At 38.3% G+C, this 27,002-nt stretch overlaps 1 protein-coding gene across 9 annotated transcripts in view; it reads right to left on the minus strand.

The window, feature by feature from the left end:
• Positions 1 to 27,002, minus strand: part of SORCS2 (sortilin related VPS10 domain containing receptor 2) — a 645,075-nt gene that overhangs the window by 56,144 nt on the left and 561,929 nt on the right. For all 9 annotated transcript variants that reach the window (XR_012775470.1, XR_012775469.1, XR_012775468.1 and 6 more), the window contains exons 10-14: positions 23,638 to 23,784; positions 22,145 to 22,247; positions 11,738 to 11,814; positions 5,498 to 5,589; positions 3,919 to 4,026 (exon numbers count right to left, since the gene is read on the minus strand). Coding sequence is in view for 5 of the 9 variants with exons in the window: in XM_075499712.1 (XP_075355827.1) it covers positions 3,919 to 4,026; positions 5,498 to 5,589; positions 11,738 to 11,814; positions 22,145 to 22,247; positions 23,638 to 23,784 (527 nt within the window). In the remaining 4 variants the exon portion in view is untranslated. The remainder of the gene's footprint in view (positions 1 to 3,918; positions 4,027 to 5,497; positions 5,590 to 11,737; positions 11,815 to 22,144; positions 22,248 to 23,637; positions 23,785 to 27,002) is intronic.

A 27,002-nucleotide genomic window follows, 5' to 3' on the forward strand; every position in this document is an offset into this window, starting at 1 on the left:
ACCTAGGAACCCAACAGGAATGCAACAACGGACTTTCAAGACAGCAAAATGCACATGCAGGAGTTCTGCAGTTCAGAGATGTCATAAAGTTCCCAGCAGCATCTTAAGTTGTTACTCTACAAGGCCTTAGGAAAAAAAAAAAAAATCCATCTGGAAAAAAATACAATTAACGATAAGGAAGATTTTGATTCTACCTGACATAAAGAATCATAGAATCCTAGAATGGTTTGGGTTGGAAGGGACCTTAAAGATCATCTAGTTCCAACCTCCCTGCCATGGGCAGGGACACCTGCCACTAGACCTGGTTGCTCAAGGCCCCATCCAACCTGGCCTTGAACACTTCCAGGAATAGGGCATCCACAACTTCTCTCGGCAACCTGTTCCAGTGCCTCACCACCCTCATAGGGAAGAATTTCTTCTTTCTATCTAATCTAAATCTACCTTCTTTCAGTTTAAAGCCATTACCCCTTGTCCTATCCTTTTATGTAACCTCTTATTGGCCTTTTAAAAGGAGCCGTGGTCTATGGTACCATGCTTATCGTGCCTACTGGGTTTACACTGCAATCTAAATAATCCAGTTTGGGAAACACTCCTAGAAGCTGAACTGTAATTTAGAAGTCATTTTAACAGGTTTAAAACTTTCATTATATGAACTGCTTCCTCTGAGGAGGAACATCAATATTTCAGACACACAAAAATCCTTTCTTTTTCCACTGAGTTAGGCCATTACTCAATCCAGCGTTATTAAGTAATTTTTCCCAAATATAATATATTGTTAACTATAACTCTGGGTTGCAGTAACTTTCATTCTTAAAGAATTTAGAACAAAATAAAGCCTACTAGACTATGCACTATTTTGATGAATATATATCAATTAGTTGAGAAAATTTCTTAGCAAACCTTACTTATTCATTTAGCAATAAATGGTGGAGTTGAGCTCTTCATTTAGAAATTGATTTTTACACAGATCAAGTTTCTTCCCAAACTTTATGAATACTTTATTGCTTATCTTTCCTAAAACTCTTAACTAGGCCTACTTAGAAATTGATTTTTACACAGAATGAGTTTCCTAAAGTTTTTGAATACTTTACCACTTAAAACTCCTAAAACTCTTACCTAGGTCTATTGCAGAGCACAATGGAATAAAATATATTTTCCTTGGCATTTGAGCGTACATATTTTGAATACTGCAGGGGATTTGGATGAATGATTTAGATTAATGTCGACTGGCAGATGACAACTCAGTTTTATGAAAACTTTTGACAAGTCAACATTTGTTTTTTCTCTGTTTTGGAGACAACACAAAACTTTGTGAAATGAAGATTTGAGGCAACTAGGTTCACATTCCCCTGTTTCTTCAGTAAAGCTTTCCAGACCACTTCATTTTGGATAAGTTAGGACAGAACAGGAATTCAAATGGAAGTCCCTTATGAGTCAGGTCAATGTCCCACTCACCATGCTGGAGAATGAGAAGTCTCTCTTACACGCAGTGTTACCAGGTCCCTTAATGTCTTTCCCAGACAATCTTTTGGGGGATTTTTTTTTTAAATAAAAATTAAAAACCTTGAAGGAAATCCCTAAGCTGGTTTCAGTGGAAGCAGGATTTTACTCTACAGTAACAGCTGCTTTCCGTACAAGTACAATATTCTTTCACTCTTTTGTGAGTTTATTCTAGAAGCTTTAAATGAAACAGTCTCTGTTCCACAATTTTGCTGTATACTTTTGCAGTTATTCCCTTCCCACTTCAGAATTATGTTATCTCTACTAATTATGCAGACTTTGATATTGGACTCTCTACTCAAAGTCCTTACTCAAACTCCCTACCAAAGGGAGAAAATGAAATTCCTGTACAAGTAAAAAATGTCAGACTAGGTCTTTAGTAATGGATTTGGGGATTCTTTAGGGTGAAAGACACTGTTAATTTATTCCCATTACCATACACAAGTTCATCTTACCATGTTCTACCCAGAAGAAAAAACACTCTTTAACTAATAAAATGGAAAAGATGGCATAGTCGATTTTTTTTTTTTTCAGGGAGTGCGTATCAGTGGATGACATTTCTCAAAAGCAGCAATCACTGTAGCTTAAATCATGCGCAGCAACTCAGTGCAAGCGTGAAGTTTTGAGAGAAAATGACCTAAGCCAGACAGAACAACAAAAGGTCTTGATGTAAAGACAGACAGAGCACCACTGGGCAGACAACATCACCCTGAAGGTAAAAGCCAAGCAAAAGCAGTAGGAAAGACAAGGAAGCTGATATAATGGCAACAAGGAAACACATACTGTAAGTTTATTCTTCTCATTATCTTTAGAGCCTGGTAGGAAGGCTGCAAGTCTTTTCAGGGCCAGTCTGTGACAGTAAGCGGTTGATGTCCTCCATGTTCAGTAGAACTAGCTGCAAAGTAAGATCCTACGAGCCTGGCATTGAGATGCTGGAGTCAGACACTTGTTCTGCCCTCAGAAACATGTAAGTCACATGATGCTTTTTTGCCAATCTGGGCTCATGTACCAAAGCTACAGTTTTATATATTTCAGATGGACGATTTCAAAAAGGTATCATTTTACATGAGCTCTTTAGCCCATTCAGCCACATAACTAAGTACATCTTCATAAAATCACTGTTTTTAATAATACTTAATAATAAAAAAAGCCACAGAGCATATAATCATCACACATCGTTTTATCTGCCAGTAAGTACAGTTTAGGATAAGCTTTTGATCCCTCTACTTCCACTGAAACCAATGGAAATCCTTCATTCAGAGGCATAAGTATCTCCGTGTGGCATATATTATACCATAAAAAACCCCCTATGCTTGAGAGAAGGGGACGATGATGGAGTAATACTGTTCTTCTCAGGTCATATATATATAGATAACAGAGGATAAATGGGACAGTGGAGAAAGAAAGAACGAACTAACAGACCAAATTCACTCCTGCGCAGTACAGCGTTATAAACTCGGCGCAATGCTTTTAAGCACATTGGGTAGGATTTCCGTTTTGCTGAGGATCCTTTACACAACTCCACACCGGGCTATTTTTTTTTTCCTGAGGAAAATGCTACTGGTACACATCAAAGGCAGCTCTATTTGTAACTCCTAGGAGAAAAAGCTTGTCATGAAAACACTGAGCTCCAATATAAAGGATCACACAAGCTGTTCTGATAGAGCACACGTAACAACCTGCACATCTCTGAGTGCATTCCCCTTTCCTTCTGCAGTCAGCATGTGCCTTTCTCTCTAACTGTACAGGTGTTTTTTAGACTCAGACACTTCTAAAATACTAGCATTTATCCTAGAGATGGAGCAAAACCTGCAGCTCAGATCCAGATGTCCCTGGCCCTTTTGAATAAGATAAACAGGGGCCTGAGCTGCAGAATTTGGTTATTTTAAACTCCATTCACAGCATCTGCCTCTGTCACTGCACTGAATTAAAACGTGTATTTGTTAGCACAGTGTTTGGTTACACAAATACTGCAATGCTAGTTACTAGGACAACAACATAGTCGTTTACACTGCGAAGACAATTTTCACAAGAAGAAGGGATAGATATTTAGCATTTTTGAAGTCTGCCTAAGAATCTGTAGAAAGCAGAAAAAATGCAGGAAATAGTTTTTTTTTTTTTTAACCTATGTTTCTCAGATTCGTATTTGCAGTCCTATTATTCCACTCTCCCTGGTGGTAACTCTGTGAAATTTCATATGAACGTAACGCTTCATCTTTACAATCTGAAATACTGCACTCGGATAATTTCAAAGACAGGTTGCGTACTAGGGCTGGTTGGACATCAGTGTGAGTCTGTGTGACAGCAAGAAGCTAAAGCCACTGACTTGAGGACTCTCTCAAACATCCACAATTAAAAATATCCTCAAGTGCCTAAGCAGAGAGAGCCCTGAAAAAAGAGATGAAACCAGAAACTTACGTCATGACCAGTGTCTCATCTCCAGGTTCACTAAGTAATCCATCTACAAAGACTGAAGTGCTGGTAAAATTATGTGTGCTCCAAGTTTGGCCTTCATCTATGCTGAACCTGTAAAAAAGCAGAAATGGTTTTCATTTACAACTATCATTATAAAAAACAGAATTCATTCATTCATTAAAAAAATCCCCTCTCTACTAAAGCCCAGGATTTACGATCACCAAAACACAATATGCCTGGACAGTATATCATATTAACGTGATCTTTTTCTCAGCAACGTAACCAGGGGCTCACATCTTTATTAGAAGGTGTATAATAAATTTGCCACAACAATGGAAATTCTCAGGCAGATAAAAACTGAGCTCTGTCAACAAACTATCTTGCTACCTTGTAGGTTCAAGAGCAAGTTAATTTACACTTCATTCTTTCTAGCAGTCTCTGAGCTAGAGACCCGTCAAGCAGAGGTCAGTGAAACATGAGAGGCAAAACAGCCCAATTGCTAAAACCTGTAGGAGGTGCGGTAACTGCAGGCACCAAGATGATGGCCCTTCACAGCTGCTACTATCCACTTGAAAATTTTCAAAAGACGCTGATGAATCAGCAAAACATATTTCAAATACTCTGTGCACCCGAAATTTATGAATCAAAGTCTCTTTTCTTCTGTACATTTCCTCCAGGTCTTTGGGATAGTAGGTTAATGATGGCTTTCATTCTAGCTAACCAAGTACATAGCCTAGTTCCTATTAGTATATACAGTATTATGCAAAAATGAACCTAGTCGCAAGTGATAAAGATCTCTTACATTTTTTATGCCCAAGATCACAGTTTTGTATGCCGTTACATAAAGGTACCATATTTTGCTTCACTATCATGCAGTTTAAAACTTGGTATTTTATAACAAAATGCTTTGCAGCGTATCTTTCCTGCCAAACAAGCTGAGAAGGCCATTTGCTGCATTATCACTGTATGACAGGATCTAAACATACTACAGTTAATTTGTGCATGAATACCTCAGAAGAACTGGGCTTCTTGCATACTGTACTACACAGCATGTAAGCACACGTAAGTCCTTTCCCCACTGGCTCCCAAAGTCTACATTATATTGCTCTTGCCAGAGCAACTCGGGGTTATTCTCCAGCGTCTTCATTCACTGTGGCCCTTGGAGGGGACAGATCTTTATTACAGCATGAATGAACTATCCTGACTGGATACCTAAGCCTTCTATGCATCATCGGTTGAGCATCATTGCCATGTACTGCTGGTGCAAACCAGCAGCAGGTAACAATCATGCTGAACATGGCTTGTACTGTAGAGTTCCTGGACAGCCTTTTAAGCAAAAATATCTACACTGATGCAAGAAAATTTCATTATGCTTAATGCATTATGCCATGGTACCTTCAGCACCATGAAGTAATCTTTAAGAAAACATCCACCTGCATTTTTTCGACTTAATGAATGTTAAATTAAACTAACTCCCCCTGCATTTCATACATGATCACATTGAAATGCTCATCTTAAACTCTGAACTTTGCCTGAGGTCTCGAATACACAATAGCTCTACACTAATTGACTGTAGGATTACTTGAGTATTTTCAGAGGGATAGAGGTGTCTTTGATGGCCACAATAACTCCACCATGGTCCAGGTACAAGATGTGATGTTCTTCTTCAAAGACCTAGAAGTCAGACAAAAAAAGGCCAGCTAAGCAAATGTACAAAACAGCAGAAATAAAATGTATGAGCAAACCAGGATTAAAAGACTTATATGTTTTATAATGTCTGCACTTCAAATTGAAAAGGACATAAAAGTCAGTTTAACTCTTATATTTCTCCCAGCTGTAAAAGAAAAGAAAGTTAAGCAGGTGAATCAGAAAATGTTCAGGTTCAAATCACAGTCAGATTAAACTGTCTAAAATGATATTAGTCCAAGCCTATATTTCTCACAGTATGCATTCTGCATTCCTTCCTATTATATATCACCAAGTGACCTATCACCTTACTTCGGTATATGCCATATTCTGTGTATCTTGCAGAATAAAATGCTTTGTAGTCTACTTCTAAGAAAAATAGGAAAAGTATTGCTGTCCGTGACCTTCTCACATGTTCTCCAGACTCTACAGGACTTGAAATAATTGGCGCAAGCATGTTTTCTACATTTCCAGTGCCAGTGATCTATTTAAATTCAAACTTTATATGATGTCACACAGAGGCCGCTCTGAGTTCTGAACCAAAATACAACATGTAATATTGATTTAATACTATAAAGGATTCAAAATTTCCTAAATTCTTTTCATTCATTTTCTAGAGGTCATCAGCAGTACTAAAATAAATGAGCAGGTAACTATGCTCCCTTTCTTACATCTGAAATCTGTTTTAAGACAGGGTTTACTCATGTTATTAACCTGTGAAAGTTCATTTAACAAAAGAGCAGGTGATAAAGTGAGAGTTACTACACACACTTAGCACTTAATAGACGAACACGCAGCCTCCTACATGCTTTGACAAAGCAAAGGTGAAAAACATAAAGGTTAGCTTTACTTTGCCTTGTGAATGAAAAATCCTGACAATACTAAATGCTACATTTAGAGGATTTATCAGCAAGACTGAACCAGAGGAGGGGAAAAGTATCTTACAGCACATTCACAATTACTTCAAAAATAGTAAGCATTTAATTTGGGTTCAGAATTCAGTCTTCCTCTCATCTAGTAAGAGCATATTTTATGGGAATCCTAGGGCTTCAAGTGTCTGATCAGCTTTTCAGTGTTGCCAATTTACAGGCGAAACCCTGATACAAGGCATTTACAGTCCTATCTACTTGTTCCACACAGCTGCATATTTAAGAAGAGAATTCAGTAAAGGATAGACATTAATTTTAGATGTACTTCAAAAGGATGAGATCAGCTGGAGTCAGATAAGCAAGCAGAGTTTTGATTCTCCTCTAAACTTTGTTTGAACTCTTGCTCAAATCAAAATGAAACGGTATATGCTGGGACACGAAGTCTCCAAAAGCTTCAGCATCACACTGAAGATAAAGGAAGCTGGTATCTGCATCACTTATCCAAATCAGGTTTTCCAAGAAAAGCACCATAGCACTTCCGCGTGAACCATGTCGGTACCCCAGCTTTACCCCACATCCACTTGGCCCACTATAAAGCACAGTGGACACATTACAGGCACATTAATGCCATCTTTATATCGTGTTCTTCTTGCACGCTTTTCAAACATTTAATAACCAAAATGTATGACATTCCTGATGAAATGAAAGCAACTCTTCATCTTCAGTACATTGAAAAGAATTAACGATTTCATGCCTGTGGAGTTCAGCACAAAAGTAAATATTCACATCTACTTTCTAGAAACCAAACCAAGACAAGCAGTTTGCAAGGGATTTAGGCAAAGGTGGTCCCAGTGTCAGAGCTGAAGTTTGAACGCAGGAACAAGTGATATCTATGTTCACAGTCAGCCACGAATTCTGATATATGTCTCTCCACTAACTAAAGTCAGGTAATAAATTTACTATGATCTTTACTAGTAGCCAGCAACTACAGAAGTAGATTTTTATAACCTATTTCTACGTTTTTTCCTTCTGTAATTTTTGGAGCATGTTGTTTGGAGCATGACAATTGTAATGTCAACTCCTTTTCTCTCTCTCTGCTCTCCATGTTTTTTCCTGTGTCTGTACTAACAACTTCAGCAGCTATTTCAGGCCAGGATATCTGTTGGGAGCAATTAAGAGAGTTCCACGAAATCAATGAAAACATGTTTAAATTATTCTAGAGAATTATACTCGACACAATTTTACTCTGAGATACATAAGTTTTAAAACTAATCAAAAATGCCCAAAGTCACTTGCTTCTCTCACAAAGTGACATCCATTTCTAAATTCAAATCTGGAAACAGAAGTTTTCCTACACCGAATAAGCCAGTTGGACCTCCCTGGGGCAAGAGGCTGGGGTTGCAGCCTTTACTGTTGTGCTTAAAGGTGTTACCATTCATCTCTTAAGATGTCTGCAGAAAAACAAGTAGTCTTGCTTAAACAAAGGTTTTCCAAATTGCTTTGACACAAAATGATTTGACATAGAGAAATAATATTCCAACAAACAAAGCACTGGACTAAAGCTCCAGAGATCTAGATTCCATTCCTAGACATACAACAGACTTTCTGTGTAACCTTATTAGCTTAATTGAGCATTTTGTTGCTACACTAGCTACTTGGGTAGCAGATCAAGTATGAAAGGTTCTTTGTTGCTGATTTTTTCCTTTTATTTAAGCCATTTCTCTTGAAAGCCAGACCCTTCTCTGCCCTATTTCAGGCACAGTGTTGTAACAGATGCTGTTGAAATAGCAATGGCAACCATAACTGTGAACAGAAACCATTAAAAAAAAAAAATAAATAAAACACACTCAGATGTATACACAAGGTCATCCTTAGCATTTGAAAGAGTAGCCTAATATTTTAAAAATCAGGACTGAAAAAACAGGGCCCCTTGGGGGAAAAAAAAGTTTAAAACCTGTACGGTCTGAAATTGTGTTCAAGGGTAGCCCATTTCTCCCAGGATGCAAGATTTATTTATCTATCTGACTCCTATCATGTTCATTAACACATTTTATGATATTGTTTTCCTGGTATAATAGACATAGAAATCTTCCAAATAGACGTATCTGTCCCACAGTTTACCTTAGGCTACATCTTCGTGGTTCACTTAAGATGATCTAAGCCCATGTAGTTCAGGATAACGTCAAGGTGAGATTCCCTTCTCCTACAGGCCAGATCACTGCTGCTGCATGGACATTTAAGCTACTTGTCAATCATTTCCTAAACTACTGCTATTTACAGTGCAATGTTGTACAACAGAGTCACAAATTTAAGCTTGCCTTAAAATGGTACACAGTAGAGCAACGGTTTCAAGAGATACCAACAAGCAGCTCAGGCATCATGCAACAAAAAGGCAGGAGGACAACTGAAGCCAGCCCAAGTGATATCATAGCTACTTATAATCAGAATCCTTGTTTTACTTTTCCATTTATTACCAGTATTTACTTAATTTCACAAAGGCTGCATATTCTACCATAGTAAGTCTTCCTGAACTTTAATGTGACCTTACCATATGCAAGCTATGGAAATATGGGCTCAGTTGAAATCTTTTTAAGTGTATACAGCTACTTAAGAAATTATTGAAGGAAAGTGATCAGTAGATTGTTGTTAAATTGAGAATGTATTACAAATTCAGGAACTCAGGGACTGGTCCAGTTATGAATCACAAATTGAATCTGAGTCAACAATGTGATGCTAGCACAAAGAGAAATCTTCTGAAATGAGGTGCCAGTAATGTCAAGACATCAAGGGCAATCATTTCATTCTATTTAGTACTGATAAAATTTGTAATTTTGCATCCAGTTTTACCGTGCTTCAGGAGAGAGGTGTCGTATTAGATAGTCCAGTCAATGAGCAACAAAAAGGAAAAGCACTTTAGAAATTGGATCCATTAGGAAAATCAGTGGATCTGAGTTTGCTTTTTTCCAAGGGAAAAAACCCTATGCTCTGGGTAGACATGATAACCACCTTTCAACACCTGAAAAGTTATTCAAAGGTGACAGGAAACCACTCCTCTCCAAAGACAAGAAGAAATCAACTTACCTTGCAAAATTTGTGACACTGCAAGAATAACAGCAAAAAGCATGGCCAGCTTATGTTTAATATTCAGAAAAATCTATGAAGAATGGTGAAACACCACATAGGAAGACTGCAGAATCTCCTATGGTGAAGGATTAGCAAACAGGTCTGGCAAACCTCTGTTAGAGATGTTCTTAGTATGTTTGATACTGTCTTAGAGCACATGGTTGGATTACATGATCTTTGACCTTCCTCCCAGTCCTATATTCCTATGAACCAATACTGCTATTATTTCAGGAAAGCTTTTAATGAATTCCTTGAACTGCCTTTTCTCCAAAGTCCTTTATATTTACTTTTCTGCATCACTCCGTCACTCTACTCAAGCACAGACTGCTGCTCTTCCAGTCTGTAGACAGCTCTGCAACATCATGTGTGGCATGTGAGAAAGGTGACAGGCACTCACTAATGACAACCGCAAAGTTTCCGAGTCAGTGACTTAAACCCTCCTGAAGAGCTGTGCCAAAACACGAGCTTTGCTCTGCCTTTGCCAGCTCAGGAGACCTGTAATTTACTGTCTAAATAATTCCCATATCATCTGACTGAAGCCTTGTCTTTTGTTGCACGAACTCCAACAGAGAAAGGAAATGTATCTCTGTCCTCCGGAAGAACTGTTTGATCATGAACAGCGAGGCCATAAAAATACATACAATAATCTATGTTTTCATTCTGATGGCAAATATTAAGATTGAGTAAGCTCTTTCAAAGGCTTTGCAGCAGTTTTAATTAAAACAAACCTAGCAATGGTGTTTTTCATTTTGACTGTCATAATGAGGAATCAGTTTGTGGCTGGTTTTACAGCATGAATAGACATCTAAAGGTCAAGTTTCATCACATATCATTTGCCTGAGCGTCTCACAAATAAAAAGCAGTGAAAATATGAATTTGACCCCCTTCACTCTTTCCTTCTTATTTTTCACCCCAGAAAAAACATAGAACTTTGGCAAATGGTGACAATGAATTACTAGAGAGGTCTCTGTGAAGTATTAGACAACACAGTACCCACTGTAAATCCTGGAAGACTTTTGCATTTAAACATCTATTTATCATCTGCTAGAATTCAAGAAGGAATTTGGCATAAAATTTGGCATAAAACTTCAAAGGACATTATCATGACAAAAATAATGTATTTCTTTTTAAAAGTCCTTCTGTGGAGTATTAATGGCACCCTACAACAGCAATATAAGAAATTGTCTGTATTTTTCTCTTTTTTTCTCAAACTCCCTGAGCTCAATAACACTAGTGAGAGCATTTTTACACTTACTTCTTCTCAAATAATAACACAACCGAATTTCATTTTAGCTGAACACTAAAAGACTTTTTAAACTGAAATTAATGACTTTTTGGAACACTTTGGCGGTTTGAGGGTTGTTTTTTTCCTGGATACGAATTATAAGTAGATTCCAGAACTTCCTTATATCTTATGATCGTGATTGTTGTTGCTATTTACACTCAAAAAGAAAATATCCCTGTGACTAAACATTGCTGAGACAGAGCAATTTAGGAAAAAATACATAATAAAGGTGCAATGTTTAAACTGACACTAGGCACTGGAAGCAAAAGACATCCAGAATTCAAATGGCATTACAGGTACTACAAGACTCTTATTTTTAAAATACTTTGATGTTTGTAGTCCCAGAATTAATTAAATCATACTAAAAGACATTCAAAGGCTTATTGCTTTTTTCAAACTCTTTTTGCTTTCTCAGTTTCAATGGAGAACAAAGTTTAAGCTTAAATACCAGTTTTCAGACTATGAAGAAGAATTTCTTCCTTTCTACCAAAACCATGTCTTTCAGATTGGAATACTCGTACTGCCAGATCTAGCTGAAGTCCACTTCATCATTAGCATAGGAAGATTACCTAATTTATTGAAAACCTAAATAGACTCTGTGTTTTTTTATGCAAGATACTTCTAAAATCTTTAAAAAGACCAAAATATTCAAGTTTCAGCAGAACCTGACAGCCCGACCAATTTGAGTCTTTGCAAATCACCTCCTTAATCTCTCCCAGTTTCCAAGTGAAATGGGGATAAGAACAGCCACCTCCCTCAAAACAGTGGGTATATAAAGACTAGTTAAGCATTATAAAATTCATCATATTGGGTACGTTAAAATTATTTCCAGGTGCCTTTGACGATTCCCGTTTCCTACCTGACGCCACGTGTTCCCACAGTCAGACGTTATGTACATTTCTTCTTTATACTCGACCAGCTGGGACCCCAGGTTACCTGTCACAAAACAGGAGGAAACAAGGGTTGCATCCACACGCGCAAGAGAGACTGGATCTAGTCCTGACGCCAGGCAGAGTGACAAGTTTCTAGGTCAGAGCAAAAACTAAACTCAGATAATCAGCAGGCTTACGTGATTTCTGGTAGCACCCGAGAAATCCTTTTAAAAACATGTATGTACACTTTTAACTTCTTCCTTTACGTTGCTAGCTATCCATAGGTGGGAGCAATGAGGCTTAATTCTAATACTGAAATGCAGATGCCAAACCAACATTTTAGTTTTCTTGTTGCATGCTGAAAAATTATTATAAAAGAACACATATTTGAGAACACTTTTCATTTAATCTGAAACGCCCATAAACTCAGAAGCCTTACCTTAACCTTAATCACGTTCTGTAAAATTATTCGTCTTGAACTTGAATTGCTAAAATAAAACATGTTTTATCTGTAAGACTTTATGAAGTAGTAGCAAAACCAAGAATCTGGAGAAATACATAACACTGAAAAGAGGGAGCAGAGGAGTTGAAAAAGTGTGTAAATACAAAAGAATCTAAAGCAGAATTACTTGATTTACCTAAACATTGACCAGGAAGCTACTGAATATTTTGACAAAAAGCACTGAGGAGCAGCAGCTAGCATTCAGATTACTGCAAAGCAAACAGAAATGTTAAAACAAACTTGTGGAAGATGATCTTGGCAGATGCAATCCCAAACACTGAGATCTCCATCTTTTAACATGCGGTATTTCAAATAGCAAACTATTAAACCACCAGGCAGTTTACAGTATTCTAGGGGAGAAGCAATCATAGCACAATATTCCTTCTAAATGATATCCTCCAGGGGATTTTGATTTAAATATATGGTTTGCATGTTTTTACAGTAAAAATAAGATCGAAGTTATCAGAGACGAGGAAAGAAAACACTTGAGATTAGGATAGCGGTATGAAATTTCACTTGTGTGTTATATAAATAGCTGGTTTTAACCACCAAAACAGATCTGTTTATGCAGAGTGTGCTCATTAGTGCTGAAAGGTTCCTGAGAGGAATGACAGCGCCCACTGCCCAAAATACACCCTCTATTTGGACTATCAAGATTGCATATGCTCCACTGTTTAATGGTATAACTCTACATTATTTAACTCTAAATACAGCCTAGACAGGATTAGGATATTTATGCTGAATCAGGGAATTTTTAGGAGTCAGTTAATTTCTTTCAACTGCATCTAATGTTTCAGAAGATGCCACTGCCCTTTCTTGGGCTTTCATCTTTCCAACCCACTTCACGCTCTCTCATTTATCAAATAATTCAGCACAGATTTAGTTGGCAGTGTCAGTTTGAAAATAAGACCCTATTCCTGTAGGCAATGGGGAGATTTGATGAGGTCAGTACTATACGGATGAAGGTGATGCAGACTGAACACATACTTAAGAACCAAACTCATGTGGATAAAGTAGATGTAAGACCTGTAAGATTAAAAATGTGCCAAAACCACCTTAGACTCAAAGTGCAGGGATGACCCTCATGACTTCTATTGGATGTGACAGCAGTTGTGCCAAGTGGGAAGGAAAGAGAAATGGGTAATTGTGGAGCAAACAGCCCCCATTTTTTCCCTGCAAACGTCTTCATCTTCAAAACCAGCCCACCATTAAGTCAGCACCAAGGCCACGGGGTGCTCGCCCAGGAGGTGCATGGTCTCACCTTCCCACTGCTCTGCCTGCTGCCTTGGTCCATGCAGCCAGGGTAGCGAGGGCCATCATACGGCTCCCCAAAAGGGTTATCATTTATACATAAGGCTGTCTAGTTTTAAGAAACAAAGGCTCTACTGATACCAGCGATCAAAATGAAACCTCCATGGCAGAAATTACAGAAAGTTACAACCACATCAACAGTGTTAAGGACAAAGGACCACAGGCCTAACATAAGGATCAAATTTTTTAAAAAATGGATTAAGCTTTTGGTTTTATTCTATCCAACAGTCCTTGGGAAAGTACATGTTTTGGTTACAGTTATGTTGCATTCTTCCAGTGTAAGAGAAAAAAACCCAACAATTAAATATGATTAAGTTGTGAATATTATCTAATGAGACAGATCTAAAATGACAGCTTCACATCTGAATTCAGTTGTATTTTCTCCCCAGTTCAAGTTTATTTAAATCTATTTGGTTTATGGCCATTTTCAATTTATTATCACTTTGAATCCTAGAACCCCATCTAAGCAAAGATCAGGAAATATGATGTGATTTTTCCCAAGTCTCACAGATCTCACCAGCAAGTAGGACCAGATCCCATCAGCCTTGTGTAGCAAAGATTAATCTGGTCTCTAGAAGGAAGCATGAATGAGAAATCACCTTCTCAAGATTTGTAGGAAGGGAAGGGAGATTTGATTTGCTGTTTATACAAAACATATTTCCTTTGCTATTCTTACTTTCCTTTGTATAGTTTTCACTGGTATATGTTTCTGCAAACAGGTATATTGTTGTGCTTCTGCAATTACTCTGAATTTTTTCCTTGGGATAGCTGGGGATAGAAATATTTATTTCCTTGCTAGAACCTAAAGTATTGCTGTCAGTCTACACCCTTCTTTGCACAGATACCTTTAATGAATGCATCATTAGTTTTGCTCCTGGATAAAGGCTGTTTATTCTACCTCTTTTTACCACTTGCTGAAATCTGCTTACATGAGTAGGTCTTTATTTTGAGAATTGCTATGGATCTGCACTTTAAAAAGCGCAGTGGTAAATTGCCTTAGCTAATGGAGAATTAGCCTGTAAACTAAACAGCATCAACTCGTGCTTCATTAGAAAGCCTTTTATATCCAGCTGATATGGTAATGACTGAAAGATATTAGCAACAGCTTCGTAATTGCAGCTCTGTAACAAGACAGACATGACTTCTAGTTTTGGTTTTACCTTTATTGCCTTTTCTTGGTAAATGAGCAAAAGCTGGACTCAATTATAATTACAGAGAAATGCCATTCTGTCAGAAACCCCAACTGATGACAACCTTGGCATAGAGGCTAGTGTACTGCTTTGGGACAAAGAACTTCACTGCTCTTTGACCTTTGAAAGTAGTCCGTCCCCAGGCCAAGGGTGAAAACCCAGAGGTGATGCATGCAGGAACTTCTGATTGCTGCCATAATGTTCTGTGCCTTAAGGAAGGCTGTAATTTCCACTGCTTCCAGATTCTTTAGGAGATGCAACTATATTACATAATCTTGCAAACTTTATAAACTCAAGTCTTCAAGCACGTAAGAAAACCCTTTCTGTAAGGGAGGATAAAACTTTTCAATTGAGTTGCAGTTTGCTATGTGGGTACTGCAGGCAATGTCTTGCTGAAAAACAGCGTCCGTGGATTCAGAACGAAAAAGCAGGTGAGGCAGCAAGCAGGAAACCTGTGTCACCAGTGGAGACGGGCAGGCTCCTGCAAAGCGCAGGGGGTTATTTGCAGTGGGAAGCAGCCACATCTCAGGGGTGACAGGCAGAAGGAAATGTCTATAGAAACACATAGGGATGTGTGATGAGTTTATGCCAAGGGTATCTTTGAAAGCTGTTAGCCTGAAAAAGTAGAACTGGAATAAAACTAAGCCCTTCAAAGAACTTAGCACACTCACCACAGTTTTATTTGCAAACCTTTCTATTTAACGTGTGTTACGCAAGAGTTATGAGTTTTCTCTATTTAAAGAGTTACATTGTTTTAACTTTATTTTTTATATTCTATTAAAAAATAACTTCAAAGATTTTTGAATCTCAAAAATAACAGAATATTCCAAATAAAGTGCACAATTTTACTTCGAGGCTCTAGCTACCTTGCAGTGTGTCATGTTACTGGATTAAGCCAGCTAACTAGACAAAGCACATGTAATAGCACCCCGCAAACCCCTTTACAACAGCTCCAATTGACATCAAATGAAATGCAAAACCCCCTGACATTAATAACATTACAAACAAATGACTACAAAGTTACAGGAGCACTCAGAAAGTACAGCTGAAACATCCTGAAAGTTTCCATGCTGTATCCGAGTGGAATTACGAACCTTATTTGTGTGTGGCAGCCAACACCACACGTGCACAACTGACATCACAATCAAGTGATACAGAAGGTGAGAAATGGCCAAGTTATGCTCAGCCCCAAGACTAGAAGCCAATACTTACAGTTTCTAAGTACCATTCCCACCATGTCTTGAAGTGTTCAGACTGTACCGCACACCCACAAACATCAGCGTGCTGCTTGCCTGGTGAATCACACCAAAATCTGTGCTCCTTATTACAGCTGTAAATGTCTGCAGTGACTCCTCAAGTGTGCCACTACAACGTGGAAACTTTTTATCATTTTAGTGGTTCTGTGTTAAATCTCAAAATCCATCTGTGGTAACAAGTAAAGGTAATATAATACGCTGAAGGCAATTCAGGTTCATACTGAAAAAGTTACTGCATCTGGAATGGGTAATCAACTGCAGACTATATTAGCCAGAGCTATAAATGGTATCATTTTAACATCACTTTTTGATCTAAACAGCCTGAAAACCCCTGTGACACATGACACTGAGTGTTCTGCCATCTAGTTTCAAGAAGTTTTGTCTGTAATACAGAAGCTTCTTGTCGTGGTTTAGCCCCAGTTGGCAACCAAGCCTCATACAGCTGCTCACTCACCCTCCCCCCTGATGGGATGGGGGAGAGAATCAGAAGAGCAAAAGTAAGAAAACTCATGGGTTAAGATAAGAACAGTTTAATAATTGAAATAAAATAAAAATAATAAGTGGTAATTAAAAAGAAAACAATGAGAGAGAGAGGAAAAAACCAAGTGATGCAACTGCTCACCACCCACTGACTGATGCCCAGCCAGTCCCCGAGCAGCCATTGCTGCCCCTCGGCCAACTCCCCCAGTTTCTATACTGACCATGATGCCATATGGTATGGAATAGCCCTTTGGGCAGTGGGGGTCAGCTGTCCTGGCTGTGCCCCCTCCCAGCTTCTTGTGCACCTGGCAGAGCATGGGGAGCTGAAAAGTCCTTGACCAGTGTAAGCTCTGCTTAGCAACAACTAAAACATCCCTGTGTTATCAACATTATTCTCATCCTAAATCCAAACCACAGCACTATACCAGCTACTACAAAGAAAATTAACCCTATCCCAGCTGAAACCAGGACACTTCTCAAGTTCGTCTTACATTATTTTATATTCTTTTTTTAGCTAAATGACATGTACAGGAAAGAAGACTATTCAAATTACTGTGAGTGATTGCTTCAACTTTGCTTTCTACGCTTCTCATACAATTTTAAATATATTGTTTTTAAAGGCAGTTAGAGACTCATCCTCTGTCCCTAACAAAGGGATGGCATTACTGCAAACACCATGCATACATAAAATAAGGGAAGGTCGGAGACTGCCCTGGAGCCCTGAGCCAGTTGGCATGACCTGGCCACGTTCACACCACAGAGCACTCGGCCCCGGCTCTCCCCGGGTGGTGCTGCAATGGCCAGGAGATGCACTACTGTGAGTTCCCCCTGCCCCCCCAAGGTCACATTACCTGAAATAACATGAGGGTTATGTTATAGGCCATGAAAATGGTGTTTTCATGTGATGAAACTGGGATGTGTGTGGCATGCCCTCAGCCATGATGGATGTGTCTGAGGGAGTAAGGCCAAGGTATGCTAACTTTGTTGGGCTGTATCGGTTAGGAGTGGTAAGCCTGGTGCTGCCTTGATCCTAGCACTTATCAGAAACAGTCCCGTGTGTGCCTTCTACCAAACCATGGCCTGGGGCACCATATACGCCTGAAATGTTCTTAAACACTTCCCCAAAGGCTTTTGTCACCAACAGAGCCAGGATACTGTGCTAGATGGACTCTTGACCCGAGCCAGTATGGCTCTGCTGTTGTTATGTTCTGATGCCTTGTTTCTTAAAATTAGCAAACAAAAGGAAACATTTTGGTCTGAATTTTAGATTCTTTGATTAAGCACAGTCATCTTTTATTTCTCTTACTTGCATTCTTATAAACCTTTTCAAACTGTGCTTTGGGATACAGGAAATCCTCTTTTGCTTTTTTACTTGTCCTGAGTAAAAGCTAATTTTAAAGTAACGGGGTAAAATCACACGTTCCATCCCTGCAGGGGTGGATGTCCCAAAAACTAGAATACAGGGGTACTAACTACCCTTCAACATATTTCTCCAAGCTATTGGTAACTTTGCACATGCCAGTTTAGCAGTTGGTAGCACAGGGATGTGAAAGCAAGCAATTTTAGTGGTGACCGGTGGTCAGCCGAGCTCTCTGGAAAGGTGGTATAGCTGTGAAAAACACATACAGATCTCAAGAGAGTAATTAAAAGTTTGTCTTTGCTCAAGCATTTTGGCAGGTTCCTACTGGGCCACACAAATATGGGAGATTACCTTCATTTAAGATTTGCTATTAATTTACATGTTTTAAGCGCTACTTATCGCTGCATTTACCCATATTTTTATATGGGATTTTAGACATGCTTACTGTGAGAAGAAATAATCCCCATATGCAACACTTCGATAATCCTTCTAATATGGAAAATCTTTTCCAGCCACTTAAATTTAGCATACAGGCAGATACCTACACCAAAAAGAGAGATGTACCTTGCCTAGATTACTGGTAATTAATACAGTTGTAACATCCCTTCAGTCAATGCACAATAAGCTAAAATTTCATGGTATGTAAACTTGTAGTCACAGTGTAGAACAAGCATACAACCAGTTTGTGTTTAAATGTCCCAGATAGACAGTTTTTGCCTGGCAAGCTGAAGATGTGTTTAGCTGAGAGCTGAGGGAGTGATTCACGCCATCAGAAGGGGGGAACACGTTGACACGAAAAAAATCCAAGGGAATTGCAGCATCTTCACTCCAAAATGCACTGGGAAATGCTCAATCATCTCCCTGTTCCCTCATCCTTTTTATAGTGGCATCCTGGTACGCTACTTTTGTGAAAAATGATATAAATTCATCACAATGTATGCAATGTATTTGGGCCTGATATGACAAAAAGTAAACGGAACTTTCCAGCACTTCCTCAATTCATGTGAATGTGCAGAATTTACTGCTTGCTTGATTTGCCATCTGGACTGGAAGCTAGCAGACAATTGTTGTAAACTAGCACCTGAAAAATCTACGCTTCTCTAAACATTTTTCATAGAAAAGTCCTTCGCAAGTTTATAGTAAAAATTTACACATCAATTGACACACATTTCATAGCTGATGCTGTGAGAAATAGAAGCTGTTGCCAAGATTAAAATGCACAAAAATCAAATGTAAATACAAAATCCTATTACATTTCTTAAAGGGAGCAAAGCAGTTATTTAAAAGAACACTTTAATATGCAGCTATAAAATTTAATATTCTGTCTGCACAATTTATATATATACATAAGCTAAAAATATGCATTCCTCAGAACTATTTATGCAGCTTTAATAGAGTGGAATTTTTATTTTTTATGGTAAATATGAGTTTAAAAGGATGCAATTTTAACAGCCTATTATTGCATTTTTCCCGAATGCTCTAGGCATTAATGCTGTTCACCATTTAATTATTTTTTAAATTAAAACAACATTCAGTAGTCTCTGTGTTCTGATTTTCAAGCACAGTATCAAAACTATCCTTAAGTCACAGGTTAGGTTTTCCATTACCACAAGCAGCTGTATTGTATAAGCTTTCTATAAAGTAGCCAAACCCCATGTTAAAGGGATTTTTTTTCTTTTTTTTTTTTTGCCATTTGATTGATAGCCACACTGCTCCTATTGAGAGGATGAACATCATGGCTCTTACGGTTAGAAACTGTTTTCTAATTTCTAGTTCTTATTGACTTGTTTACGTCACTTGTTTTTACCCCATGGTTACACTTTCAGGAAAAAAATCATATTCTTTATTCTCCTTTATTTTTCTCAGCTAATGAGGTTCCTCTTGTAAATATTCTCTATTTCCATCAACTGCCAAGTAGACCTTCTTAGCACCTGCTCATTGGTCCTGAAAATTGATGATCAGAATTGTACACATTCTTATTAATAAGGTCGCTGTACAGTATTTTGGCAGAGTATTAATATTTCCCTCTCTCCATTGGCAGTTATTTACCTACTTCACCCTCAGAATACATTTCCCCTTTTCACAGCACAAGGCACTGATGGCTCCTAAACATACTGTGATCAACTGACAGTCACAGATCTATCGTCTTCAGTCATTTCCAGAAGATGTGCTCTCCCTAAATCTAACAGTAAAATTCCAATAGCGTGATGTGGCCCAAATAATCTGGTTTCCGTATGTGCCAAGATCCTAGTACTTCTGTTGATTTTCATAGGAGTATCAATTTCAACGATCAGGCCAGAAGAAATTCAGGCTCATTGTATGTTAAGTATTTCTGATAAGAAGTGTATGTTTACAAGGATATCAGGTTTGCCAGATAAGACTGAACGTGTGCACTAAATCCAGATGACCTGAGCATCCAAATAATGTAAATGCAAGTCAAAATCAGAGTTGGTTCAGGTCCTCTGTTGGCAAGGGGATGCAGTCGCTCTTCAAGATTTTTAAGACTCCAAAACAAGTCCCTTGGCTCTGTTTGCAATTACATGACCTTCTACCAGAGAAAGGACGTACTGCACTACTCTTGGGCCCATTTTTCTCACTTTCACACCATCCCTCCTAGCTTTTTAGCCAGCTGCTATGAGTGATGGTGCCTCTCTACCATTTCCATTACATTATAGGTTGCTCCACAATCCAGTCAAATTTAACATCAGTCCAGTTCTTAATGATATCTGGATGTCATCGAACTGGGTCCCTCATATCCACATCGAGGAAAGCTGTTGACAAGTTTACCACTTCGGTAAGACAATGTCACAGTGATAAAATCTCGTCCCATTCTAGGAAGGAATTGAGGGCAAAATACTCTTCTCCAACTTGCCATCCCTAATATCACCTCGGAGAACAGTGCGCTTAAACTCCACAAAACCCAACCAAATGAAAACAACCCAATATCTCAAAGAATATTTGTTCACCACATCAGATTATGATGCAAGGACAGAGAAAAAGGAAATAGAAGTAATGGACTAATTAATTAAACCTCATTGCTTAATTGCTACTACAAGGCATTCAGCCACAATATGGTGAGGTTAAAATTAAGAACCTACATTAGAATAGGAGTACCTTTATGTAAAAAGAAGATCCCTGAGACGGAAGTTATTTTTTGAAATATTAGAATTAATAAAATGTGAATTAAACACCTAATAAAAATGTATCTACAAGGGCACTGTATAAATTCTTAGTCTCATTCGTGTCAATAAAAACATAGCAGCATTTCATCAGGTAGGTCTGCCTCCAGTAAAATACTTTAAACTCCATTTACACTAGGGGAATACTTGAAATCTTCAGTTATATTGAAGTAATAGCAGCTGTCAGTATCTTTCAGCACCAAATATGCCCACATTGATATCCTCAGGAAATTTTTAATTTAGTAAGCCATTTATAAGAGACTAGTGTAAGCTAAGGCAGAAACCATTATTGATCAAAAACAGATATACTTTTAGGAAAAGAGAAGCAGTACATGTATGTATTTCACCTAAACATAATCCATAATGTAAGAATAAAATAATGCAATTTAAAAAAACTCTTAGAACAGTTAACATTTCAATAATTTTGAAACAAAGAAACAGAAAATTAAATGAAATTAATAGATGAATCACTAGGATACAAAGTAAAAAAGAGTTATGTGAATATCTTTCTTGATGAGTAGTCAACACTGCAATGGAATTTTTTTTATTAAATGCCACTTCACAGAGCCATGGCTCCGTATGTGTGTTATAATGGAGAAGCCACAATCAGCATTGGTCTCATCACAGACACACATTTGCCTCTTTCACTTCATCTCTCTTTAGGCAAAAAGGGAATTAATAAAAATTACAAGACAAATTATCTCTATCTAATCATAAAGAACAAAATCTTGGCCGCTGTTTACATCAGTTTATTGGACTTGCTGGGCTATTCATGATGCTGGAGGCCCTACACCCCACTTCTAGAGAAAAAGAATGCCGGACGAGTCCTTCAGCCACCGTCACTCCTCCACACTGCCCTAATGGGGAAGGAGATACCACACAGCACAGAGAAGCATAATGTATTCTGTTATGTATCTGTCCTAGAACACACAGCTCTGGGACTTCAATTAACTTTTATTAAATTGTTTGATCAAGAGATCCCATAAAGGGTTATTCTGCAGGGAAAGCCTTATATTGGCAATGTTTCTAGCATGGTATTGTTATAAACTAAAAGACTAGATCTACAAAGAACTGCTGCCACATTTCAGGTCTCAAAAAATAATTTTATGCATTTACCTGCCCCCATTATGAGCCCTGGTGCAGTGTCCTTCGTATGCACTGTTCCTGACACATAGGGATTGTCTGCCCAGCGGAGATGGAGGTGAAGGTAGCAATCAGGCTTGTGGGGGAAGAAGATGACAGGTTTTAAAAACAAAACAAAACAAAACAAAACAAAACAACTGGTAACAGTTATGCTCCTACAATAATGAAAGCACAGTCAGAGAGCAGCTTCAGCAATGTATGTCTTTGTAGAGAAAGAGAATGCCTGTTTCCCATGCAGCCAAACTCCAGTCTGAAATATCCAGTTAATATTAGCTATCTAACTAACAAGAATCTCTGGTGATGTCTGCGTAGTCTGCCACTGTCTCAGCAAACAGACTTCCAAACTCAAAAAAGTCAGGATGAAATTACTGTATAAAGAGCCCTTGTGACAGAACAATTGCTTAAAAATCATAACTAACAGCAACAAGTATTGCATGGTTTTTGGTCCCAGGTAACTGGTAAAATGATGATTAAAAACAACTGGTTTTACTGAAATTTCTTTTTTAGAAAAAAAGTGCTATGAAAAAAAGCATAATGACTTTTGTACACATCTATCACCTCTCTTTGCTAAGCAACTTACTGCTTCTTGCTCTTTGTGCAGCGGCACTCGAAGGTCACATTGCTCACAGCAATCTGACCATGAGCTTTACCAGGAGCAGGCTGCCAGCACAGCCTGGGAGCTGCTGCCACTGCGATCCCTCCACTCGTCTTGAAACGTACAGCACGGTCTTACACTGTTCAAAAGGGAACCAGCAGCTCCAGCCCTCCATTTCTGCTACACGGAGAGGGATCAAATCTCTGGCAGTGGCAGGACTAAAAGCATTTATTTCACCCAGCCTGGAGTCTCCAGGAGCAGAGTCAGTGAGAAAAATACAAGGTTTTCAGTACAGCCTCACAAATAACAAAAATTTATGGGTAGGCATCTAAACAAACTGGAACATCTAAACAAACTGAAGTAACATCATCTTACAAAAAGAAAGGACTTTTTCATTCAGTTAACTGTGATGTTTATTTCCAAGCAACTCTCAAGAGTTCCCTTTAACAGGGAACCAAGGGTTACCTTGGTTTAAGATGAAACAAAAATATGAAAGATGGAAAGAGAAAAGGTATTGGGTAAGCTCTCTTTGACTGATGATGCGCCCCTTATATCCAGACACAAATGACTGTTGTCGTGACTATTCTGCACTGGGTTGTGTGGATGACACACAGGAAAGAACGTCCGCTTTGTGTCAAAGGAAGCTCTCCACTAAGAAATGCAGCGCAACAGAGAGTCACGACTACTCACTCTACAAGATGACGGGACTAACAGCTTGTGAAACCACTGCTCACGCAATGCAAGTAGATTTGCCTGCTAGTTTGGCTGGTAAACTTGGTGCAAAGCTCTGGGGCTGTCGGAACTACTACACATCCTACCATAAAGTTCTTCTGCACTTTAGAGAAAGGATAGGCTAAAAAGAACCACTTACAGGTTTGCAGTTTGTCGGTTTGCCATTCATATCAATGTCTGGAGGGTTTAGAAAATCCCAGTCACGGCCTTTGTTGTAGGTTATCAGAGTTGTAACTTTCCCATCAATTTTCTGGTTGGCCAAAAAGACTCCTTTTACACCTCTGACCTGAAGCATACAGGAGAGAGGGTTAATGACCAGCACATACACATTTTTTTCAACGCTTATCCCTGATTAGCTGCTCTTTTGTGGCTCTGAACTGTGCACCTCAGGTAGTTTCTCCACTAGGAAAGTGAATGATAGCTTTAAAAAGAAAAGGGAAGGCAAAAGGATAAGAGGAACGGGAGAAAGGGGAAAGGGGAGGATAATTACTGATTTGTATTTCTACGTGTACTTAAAAAGGATATACAGTTCTCCCAATGTCAGAAGGCTAACCAAATTACATGTAGCTTATACAGCAAAATACAAAAATTACGATAGCATGGCCCTTCTGTACACTGTTAAAATCGCAGCTCTGCATTTTTTTAAATACAGACATCTCTAAAATGTTATTCAACAAATGATGTAAGCAATTTGTAACAGCAACCTGACTTTTACACTGAAGTCATATGACCCACATCATATAAATAGTACACAAATAGGTTACAATAACAAAATACAATACAATATCCTTTAAAATAACACTGAATTAGGAAGCACCATTGCCTTTTGTAGGAAATAAATGCAGACAGATCATCTGGGGAAGAAACAGTGAGGGCTGAATCAACCTCTCAAGCATCTGAAATGCTTCCACACCCAGTCTACCTCCACATATTTAGCCTCCCTTCACCTGTTTAACCTCTGGGGAAAAAGAAAAAAAAAGTTTATAGGCTCTCTCTTCTCTTGGGCAAACTTAGTTATTTTATTTCAAAACAATCTGTATTAGAAAGTTATTACAACTCAGAGTGTCAAAGTTAATGGGGATAATTTTTAGAAGCAACCTGACAGTAATCACACCTTAATATGTTTAGCTCTAGCCCTAACATAAATGTTATGCGTTAATATTCCACCCAATGGCATGAGAGAAGATCTTGCATTAAATTTGAAGGTTTACTTAAGAGTGCTCGTTTCCCTCACAATTATTTATGAGGCTTCTTGAATTTCTGAAAAACTCTTGAAAATGTGTATCAACTCATATACCCTTTCCAGCATCGTACAGCTCTCTAATCTGACATTTAACAGAACTGAAGCATTCATTACAACTAAATGCACAAGATAGGCAGCTCTTTGCATGATCAGGAATATTTGCCTCTTGCTGACATGATTCATTCCTGGAATTACTATTTATTTTGCATCTGAAATACTTGCTGTTTTCTTTTTGTCCAACTACCAGTTATGAACTCCCTTTGACATTCATTTAACAAAAGTCTGCATTTAGGGTGAAGAGAAGGCATCCCTTCCAGCAGGCTGCAGGTTTGATACCTATTATTTATAAATACAAGCTTTTTTCTAAGGAACTGACCCAAATCTACAGAGAACAAGAATGCTCTGCTGGTTATGGTAACAGCCTAGAACTCGGAAATATATTTACATTTAGATAACCAAATTTTGTACAGACATTTTAATTTCCCGCTCTTTCTTGAGTTCCTTCTTCCTTAAACGCCATGCATGTGTGGCTGGCTTACTTATCCAGGATGCTGGAAGCTCCGAATCACCTCCAAGTCAAACATACTATAAAAGTCAACTACTTTGCAGTGCAGGTGAGAAAAGGAAGGGGAGGGAAGAAACTAGGAACCTGCTTTCTTTACTTTCAAAGCACTTTCATCTTGCTGGGGCTTTATTACATATTCTATCTTCCAGAGACGGCACAGCCATGAATACGACCAAAAAGCCTGGCAGTTCAAATATTTACTTGGGAAAGTAGACTTGGGGTTCAATTTCTGTGCATGTCTTTCTTCCAGTGAACACAATATTAAATATTTAAACAATAATTAGATCAGGGACTGCAACTGAGGTTTCTGTCTTCATTTGTGGATGGCAAAAACAGTGCTGCATCATGAATATTTTTGTTTCCTCTCTTTCTCTTCCTCTTTCTCTCTGTCTCATTCTTGTTTAATGAATATTTAATCATTCCATATAATCATTCAATGGGAGTCAGGCTAAAATTTTTCTCCATTCCCACTCCCATCTCTAACCTAACCAAGTGCTAGGGTAGCCTCTCCTCTCTACAATATGGGACATAAGTGTTTGGATCTATCAGACAGAAAGGTTATGAAAACATTTCTTCCAGTGTCTCAGTTAACTTCTCTCACTGCTGCTCTAAAAAAAGATAAAAGCTGACCAGCACTTCAACAGTTCTATGTTGAATGAAAGGCATAAAGCCTGCTGGAAATAATAAATAAGTTTCAGGCATCTATCTTCGGAGCAAGTTTAGAAACATGATGTTTGGAGCAGTGCCTAAAAATAGCCTAAAAAATAATAACTAATATAAAATTATGGTGTGTAAAAAATGGCAGCTTTAAAACATCCCACCCCCTCTGTAGCATTTTCTATTTTATTTGTCCGGTGACCTTTGTAAATACACGCCTGACTTTCTGTAAATACTGTAAATGCTGTGTGTCAAATCTACCTTCTGGATTCAACTGTGATGCCAAGGCACCCAAATTCTTCTGTACTTTCTACTCCTTGACTCAGTTCCCTAATCTAAAATTGGGAGGTTAGTATCTTTCTACCAAGAAGGGAAAAGATTCACATTGCTAATAAGGTGCTACGGAAAAGACGACACTTCAACATCGTGGAGTGTTCAGTTACTCTGATGAGCAGCCCAGTAGCTACCCAAGACAGACAAACACAAGGCAATTCAAAAGTACCTTTCCTTTGATTTTCTTTGAACTTTTAGATTAGTTCTCAGAGCACCTATTTTCCAAAACAGTTCAGGGGTTAGTGGTTCCCCAGTACTCTTAGAAAAGCACTTTGTACCTTACAAACCTATTTTCTAAACAGGTTTTCTTCTGTGACTACGTATTCTGTGACACATTAATTGCTGCATTGTTACATTACTGATTTTACAGCCAAACAATATTCTATACTACTTGGGAGCAAGCAGCACTGTTCAGGTGGCCCCACAGTGTTTATTAGCAGCAGTTACTGAAATACAAAAAATGGAGCTATATAGTAGAAGTTTGTGATTAAAATTTAAATATATATGATTTGTTGTTTGGGAAAAAAAGGATGAAGAATGTGTACTGCAACTTGTGTAGCTCTTACCCATAGGAGGAGTCATAACCAGATCCAATCAAGAAGTATTATGTTAGTATTCCCATTTTGCAAATATGCCTATGTCAAATTTGTGACTGGTTCACATCGGCAGCACTTGATACAATTTCAAGGACATGTTCCTTTTGTAC

Source organism: Mycteria americana, chromosome 4, assembly GCF_035582795.1.
Source record: "Mycteria americana isolate JAX WOST 10 ecotype Jacksonville Zoo and Gardens chromosome 4, USCA_MyAme_1.0, whole genome shotgun sequence".
Lineage (NCBI taxonomy): Eukaryota > Metazoa > Chordata > Aves > Ciconiiformes > Ciconiidae > Mycteria > Mycteria americana.